The sequence below is a fragment of the Callorhinus ursinus genome, unplaced genomic scaffold (assembly GCF_003265705.2).
Source record: "Callorhinus ursinus isolate GAN/ISIS: 27379988/994484 unplaced genomic scaffold, GSC_fseal_2.0 scaffold4, whole genome shotgun sequence".
In the NCBI taxonomy this organism is placed as follows: Eukaryota; Metazoa; Chordata; class Mammalia; order Carnivora; family Otariidae; genus Callorhinus; species Callorhinus ursinus.
This window is the reverse complement of record NW_027397066.1, coordinates 38,210,102-38,226,293: the sequence shown is the minus strand read 5'-3', so window position 1 is coordinate 38,226,293 and position 16,192 is coordinate 38,210,102. Positions and strand designations below refer to the sequence as shown.

At 38.4% G+C, this 16,192-nt stretch overlaps 1 protein-coding gene across 7 annotated transcripts in view; it reads left to right on the top strand.

Annotated features, from left to right (window-relative positions):
* The first annotated feature begins 1,472 nt into the window (after positions 1 to 1,472).
* The window catches only part of GABRA2 (gamma-aminobutyric acid type A receptor subunit alpha2), a 125,289-nt gene continuing 110,569 nt past the window's right edge, over positions 1,473 to 16,192 (top strand). For 4 of the 7 annotated variants that reach the window (XM_025887623.2, XM_025887628.2, XM_025887626.2 and 1 more), the window contains exons 1-2: positions 2,782 to 3,013; positions 5,606 to 5,721. In XM_025887623.2, coding sequence (XP_025743408.1) covers positions 2,877 to 3,013; positions 5,606 to 5,721 — 253 coding nt within the window. In that variant the 5' untranslated portion in view covers positions 2,782 to 2,876. Of the gene's footprint in view, positions 1,491 to 1,632; positions 1,939 to 2,173; positions 2,389 to 2,781; positions 3,014 to 5,605; positions 5,722 to 16,192 lie in introns of those variants that run through there. The other 3 variants (XM_073891606.1, XM_073891604.1, XM_073891605.1) reach the window with 3 other exon arrangements.

The following is a 16,192-nucleotide window of genomic DNA, read 5'->3' as shown; positions in this document are numbered from 1 at the left end:
AAATGGCATGCTTTTTATCTTGGTGAATTTCAATTAGACTCTGCAATGGGCAAGTCAGGAAGGGAATATTAATGATGGAGGAGAAGGCTGGGGTGGTGTTCCATTCTTCACAGAGCCAGCTAAATAGGAGAGCAAATGTTTGTTTAGATTGTAGCATATTAAATGCTCATTCAGAAAGTGGTGATTAATAGGTTAAAAAGAACAGCTTGAAATATTTACAATGTAAAGGTTTTACTCTCCTCACATAATCTTCAAGGCAAAGCTAAAATTTACTGTAGATTAGCAGTGTCTGTTGTTATGAAAACTGCACCATCTAGGAAAAACATCTGAATTTTTGGTTCATAACTAACGAAATTGAAGTGTTTGGCACATATTGACTCTGAATGTAATATGAGAAAAACATATCAGCATACTTATCTTTTTCCCCCTTTTAAAGTGTCTAACGTTTATAACAACTTCTTGAAGAGATAAACACCCGCTCTGCCTTGCCTTAGTAGGATGTGCATAACATTCTGTCTTATGTGCAGTACAAAAAGGAAAATATCTTCTCTCTCCTTTTTTCTGTTCAAGTTGCACGTTTGGATTTTATCGCCTCAGATAAAATAGAAGATAAACGAGACAGATCAAACACAATACTGAAAGTGTACTATGGGAGTGGAATTACAACAGGTCCCCTTTACCAGCAAAAAACCCTACAGGGGGGACACCTCAAACCCTGCGAGACTTCATCTCCCCTCTGCCCCCCCTCCGTGCCCCCACCCCAAGAACTGCAGAGGTAGTAGAAGCACAGCCTGTACCTTTTTGCTGGGGTAGGGTGGGTGCGGGGGTGCGGAATGTAAACTTTTTTAGAGCTTTGCTGATTGAGTTTGATCATCATGTAGGGAGGACGCCCGTGAAAAGACGTTGGGGAAAAGAATTGCCGAGAGTGAGCGGGGGGTTTCCCCAAGGTGCAAAATCTGCACATGGACTGGAGAGAAGTTTCCAGTCCTCTGAGCTTCGAGGGTAAATTGGTCCTGATTGCAGAAGTGTGAAGGAATGAGTGGTATATCAAGAGGGCTCAGAAAATCAAAGAAACTTCCTGCTGTCTGATTCCACGCAACATGCGCTGAACTTGATCCTGCGTGGATGCGCTGATGACTACGTAGAGGCTGATTAGAGTCCCCTCGCCCTCCAGCGGGAGTGGTACCTCTTTACCGCTCCTCAGCAGCCACGTCGCTCCAGAGCCAGGGGATTTTGGGGGGCGGGCGGCAGGGCGAGGCCCCGGGGATCTAGGGCCGCACAGACACACTGCGTTTGCGACTCCGCACCAACACCCAACAGGCAGCCCCGCCCCCAGGAACCTCGGGGTCTCGGGGGAGCTCCGGCGGGTCGCCGCGGGGAGCAGTCGGGGCGGCGCGTGGGCTCCGCTCCTCCGGCGGGGCGTGGGCGCGGGAAGCAGCGCTCGGGGCGCACCGGGGAGCTTGCCGCCGCCCCGGGCAGTGCCGCAGCAGGTGCCCGGCGGGGGGTGGGCGGTTACCCCGGATCCGGGCGGGGGTGGGGGTCCCTGCGTTCCCGGGAACCTCGTTAGCCCTCCTCCCGGGCCTGGCTCCTCCTCCTCCAGGCGTGGGGCTCGTGCCCGCCACAGCCTGCGCGCACCGCGCTTCGGCTCGCGTCCCCCCACCCCGCCCGCTCCTGCCAACGCTTCCCCTCCTCCTCTTCCTCCTCCTCCGCCCATCACCACCACTACGGACGCCTTTGCCTCCATCTACTCGCGTCGCGGCCGCCGCTCTCCGCGCTCCCCTCCGGCTTCCACGAGCCCATCGCTCCCCGCTCGCTCGGCTGCTGCAGTCGCTCGCTCTCTCTCTCTCTCTCTCTCTCACTCGCGCTCTCCCTCAAGTTTCCTATCTCCTCAGATCAGGGCAAAGGGAGGAAAACAGCCGATTCTGCTTGCTGTTTCAGGTAAGGTCGCACACGTCGGTCCCAGGAGGGACCCCTTCCCATTTGCCTTTGCCTCCGGTGCATGCCTCGTCTCCCCCACCCCACTCTCCGATGCTCCCCGAAGCCCGGGAGGTTCGGGTCGCCTCCTCCTCCACAGCACATTTGAAAAAATAATTTCGATACTCATCCCCAGAAGCGTATCTGCAACTACAATAAGATCCGAGACGCCCGCCTGCCCGCCCGCGCGGCAGGAAGCACGTTAGCCTGGCTCTTTTTTAGTCTTCAACTTTGCACGCTGTGATCGCCGCTGCCTGCCGGCCGCGGCTGGATCCGGGAGCCTCACGCTCCTGCTCCGATTGTGGTGCTCGGCTCCGGAACAGCTGTCCAACGCGTCGTTTCGCAGCAGTTGATCCGAACCCAGCTGCCGGCAAGACGTGGTCTTGGGCAAACTGTGCCTGGGCAGGGAGGGAGGTTCTTTTCTTTTCTATTATTTTAGAGGGAGGGAAGAAGTAAAGACGTGAGGACTGCAGTTCACTGTAATGAAAAGAATAATCGAAAAAGTGGGCTGGCCGCCCCTTGCTTTCCCCGCTGGGGTTGCGGGGGTGGTCTTGGTTGTTGAGGTTTTGGCACCGAGTACCCATCTCTCCTCCCCCTTTTCACTCTCCCCTCGGACCCATTCTCTTCTCCAGCTCCTATGTCAGTTCAGGGTCCCGTGTGTTTTTATTACGTGTGTGTGAGCACAAAACAGTTTGCTGACGATGGGGCTGGGTGTAAGTTCCCGGCAGAGCAAAGTCTGATTATTTGGTCATCTTGCTGTCAAAAGAAAAAAAAAAGAAAAGACAAGAGGCCCCCCCCGCCCCCCACCCCCCATCATCACACCTTACACTCGCTCCGTTGGAATAATTCTATAGCTTTAACTCCAATTCTCAGTTGAATTGACATTCTTTGGGGCTATTTGGATGGTGGAACTGAATGTAATTTTAAGTGCATTTTATTTTTCTTCCATGGCTTTACAAAGAGTGGCAATGAAGACGAAATTAAACACCTACAACATGCAGTTGCTGCTGCTGCTTTTCTTGTTGTGGGACCCAGCCAGGTGAGGCATTTATTTATTGTATTTGATTTTTTAAATTCAGGGTAACGGTGTGTCTGTTGAATGCTATCAATGCTGAGGTGGCTTTTGAGATGCTGAAGTATTTTGAAGAGTCAGTTCTAATGAAAAAAGGTTGTATCAGGAAACTGAACTAGAAAGTGGCAGAGGCTATAAAAAGTTCACTGCTTCTTGTTTTTAGTGATAAAATACAAAAGTAATCAGAAACATTTTCTTAAAAAAAAAAAGGAAGAAAGAAAAGAAAATCTCCAAAGAAAAGACTTATCTTTTGAATGGCACAGTCTTGCAAGGAATTGAAGTGGTTTAAGTTATATGCGTTTATAATAACACCAAGATTCAGTAAAATAGCCAACAATTTTTCTTTAAGCTAAACAGAAAAGCACAAGTTAAAATGATTTGATTAACTTATTTTTTTCTTCCTTCCTTCTTTTTTTTCTTCTTTCTTTCTTTCATCTTTTTTTAATGGTCTTGGCTCTTTTAGTCAGCGTAGAAAACCCAAAGGATGTGTGAGTCTTTAACCTCTAGGTGGAGGTAGTATACAACTTCAGAATCACAAACAATAAAACAAAAGCTTGATTTATTAATCAACTTTTCATATTACTGATTTAGAGATCTTTTATTCCTAAAATGGTTACTGTCATAAACAGTACTTATTTTAAACATGTAACTAATTTTGTTTTGCTTATGTTCTACAAACATGAAATTCTTATTGCTTTCCATAACATCATCTTAATTGTAGTCTTTTCTGATTTTTCTCATCACTGGGCATTTTTTATTTATGGTCTAAATTTAGGAAATGATTTTCAAAATATTAGAGGACTTAAAATATAAGAGTTATAAGAATGTTCATGTAACCATTCCTTTTAAAAATAATGTCTTTATTATATCTTTATTTCCCTTTTAATTTTTCATTTTCCTGTCCAAGTAATTGTCAAACTATGAAAATACTTTCTAGAATTGAGAAGAAATCTCTTCATTAGGCTTATTTTTAATTGGAAAATAGCTCCTCATTTAACACCTTAATACTGAATTTAGAAAAAGAATATGACATGTGATCAAATAACACTTTTCAGTGAAAACCTCTATGTGGAACTTTACGATTATCATAGTGATTGGTTTTAAAATTAGCTTAAGGTAATATAGAAACTTTTGGTGCTGGAGTTTTGATAAACTAATTTGCTTACATAATTTTTAAATGTTTATCTTTATAACAGTGTGTTAATATTTTCTCTGCCCTCAAGGTAATATTTGTTTGAACTTGGTTACCAATTTTTTTAATGTATCATGACTATTTTTAGTTACTAGCTGTGTAATCGTTTAAATGCAAATGGACTCTGTCAATGATACTTTATACAATACACCTTGATCAGAAGCAATTACATATAATCTTTGATTTTAAAGGAGTGAACATACCATGGTCAATTATTAATCATTGACGATCCTCAGTGCTTAACCATATTTCCCTCTACTAGTTTTCTGTTCTATATTTGACCAGTAATGCTCATGCCAGTATTTTATTCTATTATATAAATGATTCTTTTTTTGGGCCAGTAATTTAAATCTCTGAATCATTCTAGGGGAAAAAAATGGCAGTGAAAAGGGACATTGTGTTTTATGCATCCAGTTCCTTCTGCACCAAATTGCTGGATGTCACAAAATCAGGTCTCTGGCTTTCTGATGGAGAAATAATGGAGAAAATCATGGTTTCTAACCCCTTGCTGGCGATATTTTAAGACCATTTGTTCTTTCTGCAAATTTATCACGCACAGACACAAAAGTAGCGAGGCATTTTACTCCTTAGGCAATCCCTATCGCTCTCCTCAGAGACCAGTCAGGAGGGGTACTCCTCCAAGGCTCTCTGCAGCCCTGTGTGTGTTCCTGTTCCTTTCAGACCCCACCTCCACTGCCTGGCTACAGTGCAGCCTGGAATACAGCCAGTGGAGTTTCCCTGATGTCTATATTGCACTTGGCCATTGGGTGGAGGTATACCCAAAGTAAGGAAATAATCTTGGTTTAAAAGAGAAAAATGACATACCGAAAAAAAAAAAAAAGAAAAGAAAAGAAAAGAAAGGCATTTATTAGAAAGATAGAGAAATTTTCTGCCTCCAAGGAGGCGATTTATTTTCCAATTAATATTCAGAGCACTGAAGTATTATTTCAGGAGTCATTTTGGTTATTGTACCTTTCTTAAGGTAGAATAACATTACTAATAGTGTCTGCATGTGATCATCTACAGTCATAATATATACTAGGGGTTGGCTCTTAGAAAAAAATGAATATTCCACACTGAATGCTCAGTGGTAGAAACCTGAAATAATTTTGACGTCAAACTTCCTGATAATCTTGTATTTAGTGTCCATTTTCAACAACATGTTTATCTCCTCCACAGATATTCTGGTATTTATAGAAGTGATAAAAGGAGAAAATGGGTGGCCCTAATCGCTTAGAGAGACTTAAAATTCAAACCAAGGAAGAAGAGCATGTTGGCACTTGTACAACACACATATGTGTGTGTGTGTGTGTGTGCGTGTGTGTATGTATGTATATATATATCAGCTTGTAAAATTATCTGTTTAGGTTGGTGCTGGCTAACATCCAAGAAGACGAAGCTAAAAATAACATTACCATCTTTACAAGAATTCTAGACAGACTTCTGGATGGTTATGATAATCGGCTTAGACCAGGACTGGGAGGTAACAGTAATTTTACTTTTTTTAAACTCTCACAAAATAATGCTTTAAAAAGTTAAGAGTAATATTCATAGTCTATTACATTTTATATATGAATGCATGTATTAAAAAACCATAAATAATAGAAAGGTATATGAAATAAACATTATTTGGGATTCCTTTTTACGCACGCACAATGTACTTAACATATTTTTTAAGACTGCCTAAAATCACAGAGAGCCCAGACTTCCTACATGAAGAGTTCTTAAATTAGTTTATTTATAATAGCTAAGGTTTTCAAACTTAAAGTATATTAAAATGAAATGTTACTGGGCAGCTCTACTTGTGTAGTATCTTCACATTTTACAGATGCCTATTTTCTCAGCAGTACAGATATGAAGAATTGAGACACATTAAAAAAACTATCTGGGTTATAGTTCAACAAATACACAGTTTAGGATTCTATGATGATGTTTATTTACACATACATATGATATTTCTAAAATTAGCACTTGTTTGGCATTCTTGAAACTTGCAGAGATATTTTAGCTATACATTAGCTGTAGGCCTAAATTTATTGGACTGTGGCACAGTTTGATTTCAGATTTAAATATTAATTTTCAACTCAGAAAAACAAATCTGTTTTTATCCATAAAGATAAAGGAAACAAGGCTTGGCTAAAATGTTAATTTTTTTAATATGTTAAATTTTAATTATCCTCTAATTATCCTTAGCTAGGCGATACTAAGGAGATTAGGTGAAGGTAAAGTAGGTGTGTAATTCCTGAAGGATTCCGAATCAAAATATTGTTACCCATCATTTATAAATGAGATCTATATCTCCATACACACATTTATCACCTGTATGTTAAACTTACTTGGATGTTTAGTTTAACGATTAATTAAAAATTAAGAAAAAATAGTTGAACAGTTGATACTAGTCAAAGATTTATATAAGTAGCCAGGTTATTACTGGCAACTTTGTAGTATGAAATTGCTTATAAAGATGTGCATTGACTAAATGCCTAGATGTTTATAAAATACTTTCTTTGAAAAATGCAGGTGGTCGTTAATTCTATGTATATTTGCCAGTGTATGGTTTGGAGTGTTCAGGAGTCAGAAAAAGTCAGAAAAGACCCAACTTGTTAAATAAGTTGCCATTTAATGCTGTTAGTTTTTACTGGAATCCCTGAGAGATATATCTCACTTTAAGAGAAGTACACGGAGGAATAATATTCAGAAATATGGCCCACTGTATCATTCAGATCAGTCAGTTGTTTAATATACACTTAGTTTTCTAAGAGGAAAAACTAAAAGGAAAATAATATTTCTTTAGTAATTAATATTTCTAATGAGCATGAATATAAGGAATCACTCTCTATGTTAGCATATGACAGTGAGCTTTTGCCAGACTCATACTGTAGATGTATGCTTAGCATAAATCTGTCATAATTCATGATGGTGGTTTAAGAGGTAGATTGCCCTAAGGCAGATATTTTTCCTAAGTCATAGATTTTATTTTTTTTTTAATAAATAATGTGCTGTCAAAAATCTTAATATTTGAGCTAGACCTTGGGTTTTGTGTCTGTGAGTTTTTAGGGGAAATATCTACACTGTGGGCGTGCAGCTGGGGAGTAGAAACTACCTGTTTCAGGACGTGGGTCTTGCCATTTAGCTCTTCGTATTTCTTTTGTAATGTTTCTTACATTCTTTTTTTACTTCCACTGTCACCACTCAAATACGGGTCCTTGTCACTATATTACTTGGGTTAAGTGGCTCTTCTTGTCTAGTGTCTTCCTTCCCCAATCCTTCTCTGATAATGGACATATGCTACTATTTCCCAGTCAGATTAGTTTTCTTTTATTCTTACAATGCTTTCCACATATCCCTCACTTTTCTTGATCATATACCTTCAGTGGCTCCCCTTTGCCTTCAGCAGGTGGCAGGAATAGAAGAAGATAGTAGAAGGAATATAGGCCTTGGAGGCAGATAGATCTAGTTGGAATTTCAGTTCCATCCACACACAAAGCTGTGCCTTGGCCAGATAATCTCTGTTTCCTTTCATTTAAAATGGTCGTGGTCTATCTACCTTTCTGCATTACAGGGTTGTTGAGAGGATTATATAAACAAAAAGTGTATACAAGCCTGGTGCCACATAGTAGCAGTTCAACAGAGATCTAGTTCTTCCCTCCTCCCTTAGATTCCTAATGTGCCAGTCAAGTTTTTCTACATTCTATTTCTTGGGCTTCATTTTTATTTTGCCTCCCTCTCATCCTCTACTTCAAATGCATTTGTTCACTTTCTCTTGATAATCCATCCCTATCTGCTTCCTTGGCCTTTGGTTCTGTTATTTCCTCTCACTGGAAGAATTTTTCTCATCCTCTCTGATGATCGAAACCTTTCCTTTTCTATAAAGATCACCTCAACACCTCCAGTAAAGATTTTTCTTAACTAAATTGAGGCACCCAGATTCAGTTTTCTCTCTGTTGAGTTTCTTCAGCCGTTGTGGGCTCTATGTCTCATTTGGAACTTGTTATGTGCTAGCTTGGATTATTTATTACCTTTTTGTGTGTCTCCTGTTACCTTAACAAGATTGTAAGCTCATTGAGGCAAGATACTATATCATAAATCCTCTCTGCTCTCAGCAACTAAATATTGATTTACATATTGTGGCTATCAAATAAATGTTGATTGCTTGATTAACTTTTCTATGACCAGTTAATCATCTATAAAATGGGGCTACTCCTATTTAGCTGACCTTTTCGTTAGAAGTGTTGAGGTGGTATGTCAGGCATCATGCTGCAGGATGATAGTGTGTGTGGCTCAGTGAAGACCAACCTAATTTTAGATTGTGAAGATTTAGGTAAAATCCCAGCTCTGGTACTGAGGAGTCCTACGACTTTTAAGTACTCAGCCTCTCTGGGTCCACATCTGTCATTGATAAAGTGTGATTACTCATACTATTCTTAAAGTATTTGATGAATTTGAAATACAATGGTATATGCAAAGAATTTAGCACAGTGACTGGCATATAGTAGAGAGTTAATAAATAACAAAACCTAAAGGGCTTTCAAATACTCTCTAAATGTACTGTTGTAAATTTAAATTATTAGGATGACTTCTGCATCCCAAATTCTTAGCCTACATGTTCATATGTCATTTCAAATAGAAAGTCCAAGGAAATTATTTGCATCATTATGTCCCAGAAATTAATAAGGAAAAAATGGGTTTCATTCAATTTTAATATATCAAGCTGAACATCTCTTTTGATGAAAAATCTAGATAATTAATCTCAATTATTATTTTCTTTCCCTTATAACTTTAATATAAATGAGTATATAGGAAAAAACAATCAGTTTTGGACTATGAGTTAGAAAAACTGTTCTTTTTACTTGGCTCTACCACTTACTAGATTTTACCCTTGCCAAGTTACTTAGGCATTCTGACCCTTGGTATTTTTTTTTTGGGAAAATGGCAATAATGGTATTTTATCTTGAAAGAAGGAGGGTAAATTGAGATTCATATATATCATGAGGATTATACAATACATTGATAAAATTTTAAGATATTTTATGATTAATAATAGTCTCTTTAAAATTTAAGTTACATCATGCCATTAACTGCTCAAAATTCTGCAATCATTTCTACTTCATTCAGAATAAAAATCAGGTTCCTTGTGGTGGTCTCCAAGGCCCTACATGATCTGTTTCCTTATTCTTTCTTTGACCTCACCTCACACAACTCACCTTCTTGCTTACACTGCTGCAGTCACATTGGCTTCCTCTCTCTTCTTTGAACCACCAGGATACTCCTTAGGGCTTTTTCCCTGGCTCTTCCCTCTTCCCTGGATAGCCTTTGATCTCACCTCCTCAACGAGGCCTACCCTGACCAACCAAATAAATACTGTTACCTGTCTGCCTCTTAATAATTCTGATCCCACTTACACAGCTTCATTTTTCCCCTTTTTTTCTTAGTACTTATTATCCTTTAATATCTAAGATAACTTATTTCTTTATCACTGTTATGTCAATTGCTTATTTTTGTCTCTTTTGCTAGAATGTAGGCTCATTGAAGTCAGGGATTTGTGTCTGTTTTGTTGCTCGATTCACTGATGCGTCATTTATCCCAAGCATCTAGAGCAATACCTGGCATATAGTAAGCACTCAAATATTTCTGGATTGAATTTTAATTTTATTCCTTCGTTTTATTTTATTTTTACTGTGCTATCATGAAAAGACTCGACTGTGGAACTTACATGATCCTTAAATTAGTGGAGCAGTTATCATTTAATTAACACACTGGCCTTCCACTGTTAGCATCAGCATATTTTAGGCTGACATCTTGGTGAATTAGAGCTATTATTACACCAGTTACACCAGTTACTCAATGACTTGATGGTTAGCTGTGATTCTGCCCTGAATGGTGTGATTTTGGGTGATTCATTTATCCCATCTGTGACTTAATTTACTCATCTGTGGAATGGCAGGAGAGGATCTACTTATTCTATTTATATCTCACAAGGATATGATGTGGTTAAAGTAAATTAAAATTCTCAAGAGAGCATAATGTGACATACAACTGATAAGCGTTAGTATTGTCAGGAATATGAAGAGAATTCTTCCAAAAGAACATCTTGGGGAGGTAGTGTCCTTTGAAAATACACCATGAAAATACTGGTAGGTCTTGTACATTGGGTAGGCTTCCTTTTTTGTGAGCCTGGAAACTTGAGATGGGCTTGCCTCGATATCTACCAAGACCATGCATTCAGATTAGCTGAACTAATAACTGAATTAATTTTTCCTCTTGTCTTCATTTTAGTCATTATAGCCAACAGCTTGGAGTATCACACGTGGACTTTTACATTCCATAAGAGGCTTTCAAAATGTTAACTGAATAAAAAGAGCAGCCTTTGTTTTTTGGACCAATTTTATGGGGTCATTGGAGAAATGAATGTGTAGACAGGCCTCATACATTTATGACAGCTAACATCCACAGTGCTCAACAGTGACAACTATTAGAAATGACAAGGCTTGGTATCTAAATTATAGATTCAGTCTGGAAAATCTAGATTGAGTACCATGTTTAACTGCATTTCGAAAAGCTGTTTCGAGGAGGATGTCCAGATGGATTTTTTTTTTCCTTCCATCCTCTTGTTTTATACTCTGAAACCTTGAGGAAACTTTATGCTTAAAGCCATGAAAAATACGACGTCAGATCATAGGCTTAGGGTCTGAGGGTCAGTTTCCAACTTCACTCTTGGATGTTTGCCTTCAGGCTGTAGAGAGATGGATGACAACACGTTTCTATGAATTTTACTACTCTCAAATTTACAAAAACAAAATATAGTCTATTCAGTAGGAAAAATTAATATAGAAAAATCTGATCTCTTCCAGAACCTAAGAGGAATTCTGATCTCAGAATAGCATCATGTTACCTTATAAAGTAATGCTTAAGATCATTGCCTCTGGATACCAACACCTTTGGGTTTGAATTCTGTTGCCACCATATGATAACTACAAAACTTTCAGCATGCTACTCAATCTCTCCTTGCTTTGGTTTATTTTATTTGTAAAATGGGAGTAAAAATATGGGACTTATTGGTTTGTTGGGGATTTAATTTTTTTTTTTTTTTGACATCCAAATCCTTTGGGCAGTGTATGGCAAGCAGAGTAGGAACTCACTACATGTGTTATTGCTCCTGCTATTGCAGTAGAATGCAATAGAGAGCATCAGCCAATGTTTCACTTATTGTATAAAAGCTAAGACTTCTTAAGAAATGATAAATTTATAGTACACATAACCCAGTCTTATTTTATTTTTTAGAAGATTTATTTATTTATTTGAGATAGAGGGAGAAAGAGAGAGAGAGTGAGAGAGAGAGAGAGAGAGAGAGAGGGAGAGAGAAGGAGCATGGGGGAGGGGCAGAAGGAGAAGGAGAGAGAGAAACTTAAGCAGAGCCCATGCTGAGTGGAGAGCCCAACTCTGGGCTCGATCTCAGGACCCTGAGATTACGACCTGAGCGGAAACCAAGAGTGGGACGCTTAACCGACTGCACCACCCAGGGGCCCCCACATAACCCAGTTTTAAAGAAAGGAGAGGTTGTAATATTTCTTACGTAATTAGTTTCCTGTTGTAGATATACCTTTGTATATGTACAGAATCTCTGGAAACAAAGCCAGTCACCAAAGAAGTATGACATATGTGTTGCTCTTTATTATCATGACATGAAATAATTTGGCATCATCAATTCATGGTAATAAATTTGCCTGCAGGAGAAAAGATACAGTTACAGAATAAAACCTTATTATATGACATTAATGATGATTTTAGGGACATACAACCGAAAGCGTGTTCATCAACCTTACCTGGGATTGGGCTAAGTCCTTGAATGGCAAAAACTCTGGGTCTTGCAGCCACAGAATATGTGCCTGTTGCTTGACAGTGTCTTTTGAGGAGATGGGTGACGGAAGCATTGGGGCTAAAAGAATGTACAAAGAATAGTCAGAAATTTCTACATAGAATTGGAAGTGAGGAGGAGGGGAAAAATGGGTTGCAAGATGAGCAGGAAAAGAGACCTTGAGGGTTAAGAAGTTCGGGTCTCAAATGGAGGCAGGGTAAACTCCAGGACTGGGGCCGCCCCTTCTCCCTTCTCTGTAAAGCTGTGATATTTGGCATTCTGCTCCTCTTTCAGTGGCTGTGGTTGGGGCTGACGTTCCCCAAGAGGCCTGAGGCCGCTGAGAATATGGTCTCCCTTCCCTTTCTGACTCAGCCTTCTGGGGTTCCCTGCAGTGTCTGGAGTAGGGTAACCTTCAGAATAAGCTGTAATAGGGAAGAGAAGATTTCAGAGCCTTTTCTGCTCTCGGTCCCCATCTAGTCCACCCACTTGGAGTTTGCCTAAAGGTCCCAGGGAATGCTGCATTTGATTATTTCATGGGTGAGAAAATGGAAATCAGTTGGGGAGATTTCACCCAAGTGTGCAAAAGAGCTTTTGATACAAGTGTAAAGGACCATTATCATTTGTCATTTCCTGTCTATTTAAAATTATTTTGTGGGAGGCACAAAAGAAAAAGCAGAAGGGTCCTGGCTGCCTGAAGTGGGGGGCTTTGGGGAGGCTGGAAACTCTAGATCTGACCTCCAAAAATCAGTTCCTTCAGTTTTGTCTGGGACCTGTTGTACTACTCTCCCTTGGCATGGAAGTAATATGGGCTTCATCACAGTGCGTGCTCACTTAAACTGGAAGCGTGGGAATGTTAGGTACAGTTTTCTGGATTCTTTTAATATTTTGACGCAAGACTAAAGAACGTCTTAGCATTTCTGCACACCCTCTCTAACGCTGTGTTGTTTTTTCACTCCCTGTCAGATAATGGCAGTAAGATAGGCTTCTTCAGAAATTCTTTCTCAGTTTGTTGTTTGAACTAGGTACATAGCCTGTGATTTATTTTATAGGAAAGACAGACTGTATACATGGTAGTAAGGGTATGCATTAAATTAGATGGTGGCACTTTCTTCCCAAATAGCATCTCTCCAGCAAAATTCAGGGTGACAGCATTGAAATGCATGACCAAAAGAAAACTACTCAGGTTTTCATAAACAAATGCTAATGCTTTGTTTTCACCTTAAAACATAATTGGTTAGCCATTTTTTCTTTCAACCATTGCTGCTAGAAAAGCATCGCCCTCAGTCATAATTCTGAGGGATTATTATTTTTGCTTTTTCAGGCACAAGCATGCCTCATTCACTGTGTTTTCTGGCTAACATTTAAGCTCAGGTGCAATCAGTGTTTCTCTTTTTACCCCCTTAACACAGTGGATAAATTGGACCATAGGCATGACCGATTCATTTGTTTTAGTGTTATTTTTTGATTGCTACAGCTCAATCATATTGTAGAAATCTATATTGGTAGTGGAGATGGCCAAGTGAACAGCTTGGCCAGTCAGCAATTCATTACTTTTCAGTGTGTTAACATGGAAAGAGTCAAATTAAATTATTCTAGTATTCTGTTTCTTAACACATGTCTATTGAAGGCTTATGATGTGCCAGACATTCTGCAGAATATAAAGATGTACAGGATGTGGTATTGGTCTCTGGTGGTTGAAGTCCCTCAGAGGACAGATAAGGTAGATACGCTGTGATTCTCAAAATAACTTGAAATATTACAACATGTGTTCCACTATAAGAACATGTTATTGAAGTTTAGAGAAGTAAGAATTCATTTTTCTTGTACCATATAACCATTCTGTATCTATAATCATGTTTCATGCATTCAACTATTTCTTATTAAGGGCCAAGTATTTGCTGAGTCTTATTTTAAATGCTGGAAATATTTTGATGAATAAGACCCAGACTTTGCAGAAATTCATATCACACCATATTTTGGTTCTTTCTGCCTTTCAAGTGTACTGGTTTCTTCTTTCCCTCCTTAATTAAAAATACCGTATAACCACCCCATGTTTTCTTTATTGAACATTATTGATTGTCTTTTCTCATAATGGGGAGAGTGATTTTTGGTATACTTACTGTCAGGCTGAAAATTTAGTCTGTAGAGGGGTAAAATGACATCCAGAGAGCATGTCTTTTGGGGTCTGTAGCAGAGGTGTTGAGGTTATTTATGTCAAGAGTAGCATTCTCAGAGGTAGTAAGGTAAGTGTTAATTCCAGTTGAAACTTCTAGACATTTCTCAGTTCTCTTTTTAAAGAAAACTTTTTTGGCCTTATTTTAATTTCTTTTGAGCTAGAGATGAGTTAAATAATAACTAGACATTCCTTGTGAAATAAAACAAATAAATTACATGATATGTAATGTAATGAGTATTGTTTAATTCAAAATTGTTAATTTTGTTAATTCAAAAGAAATTTTGAATTTTTAATGGTCTTGACACCATACAGAATTCTGAAAACTTGTATTTAACTTGAAATACCTCATCCCTTGAGGTACAGATCTTATTTAAAAGTAATGTAGAAGAATAACGTTAATGTCTAAATCTAAACATATTTCATATAGAAATTCATCGTATCAGGGATATCACTTATGATGAGATGTAAATTCTCAAATTCTCCATAGTTGTTTGCATTTTAAGAAACTTTAAGTAGTAGTTTTGATATCTTTGTAAGTTTTTATTATACCTTTTCAAAAAATTTTAAAACCTAGTATATAGAAAATGAGTCCCTTTCCATCTTAGTTTGATGTAAGTTATGATGTCAATTTTTATTTTATCTTTCTTATGTGCCTTCTTGTTTATTTCAATATTTAAAACGTGTTAAAACATAAGTTTTCACATAAAATTAAAAAAAATAGTATTCCGTCATAAGAGCATTATTTTTAAAAGTATCTTTATTAGCATCCAGAATGTTAGTTTTTTTTAGGGGAATGAATGCAAAATGTAGCAGAAAGATTGTTACAGGAGCATGCGTGGTGACATCTTTCTGCATAAACGTATTTCAGTATTCTTGGAGGATATGTTTAGTTAGGGCATTGTTAATTTGATTTAAAACACAATGAGAGAAAGCGTCTGGCTCTTCTGATATAGTACCCACAGGAAAAAGAAGATACTGCTATTTCAAATATTTTTTATGGAGATGGTTAGTAAATTGTAACAGATTGTAGGGATATTTCAGGAATATGATATAATGAGTAGTACAATTGGATTTTGTGTCTGAAAAGAAGAGCAGAGTTTTAGGTCACAAGATTAAAGAAGGTTGAAGAGAGGATAAAAATTATAAATGTTTTTTTCCTAGCATTCCCAAACCTGTATTTAGACTATGTTTTGTGGGGATACCTATGGTATTTTTGTAAGTATTAGGGAGACATTTGACTTTTATTAAAAAAGTAAAAGGATTGGGTGCTTTTAGAATGGTATGTGTTAAAAGCTTTCCAAGACAGAAAAGATCTCCAGACTTGAACTGGAGGCGTGATTTGGAGAGGAAGAAGAATGTCATGGGGGGCTTTTAGAAAAGGATGAAAAAAAAATAAAAAAGAGAGAGGTCCACTTTACTTCTAATTACTCATAAGAAGATTTTAGCTTTTGAAGCAGAAGATGCTGAGTTACTCCTTAGATATTTGGGTTGGAGAGTCCAAATGTAGTCAGTTATATGAACTCTTTAGAAGCCTTTACGATAGAAATTAAGCAGATCAGCCATAGTCAGAAAATTAGGGTAAATGGAACAAATTCATTTTTGTTACCATGATTACATAAACTCTCCAGTTTCTCAGGAAAGGAAACAGTGGGCTAAAATGCCAGCCAGGTTTACATGGAAGATTAAAGTTTGGATACCAAGAGAGAGGGAGGCTTAATTAAAAGAAAATGGAAACACAAGGCTGGTGTTCAGGTCGGGTAGAGGGGAATATGGGAGGGTAGATTTATTAGTTATCTAGGGCATGTAAGAGGATAATCATCGAAGCAAAAAATGTGAGGCTGGCTGATGATTGTGCTTTGTAGAATAGTGTAAGAATCATCCAACAGATATTGGAGGAAGAGAAACTGTAGACCCTTAAGAGAA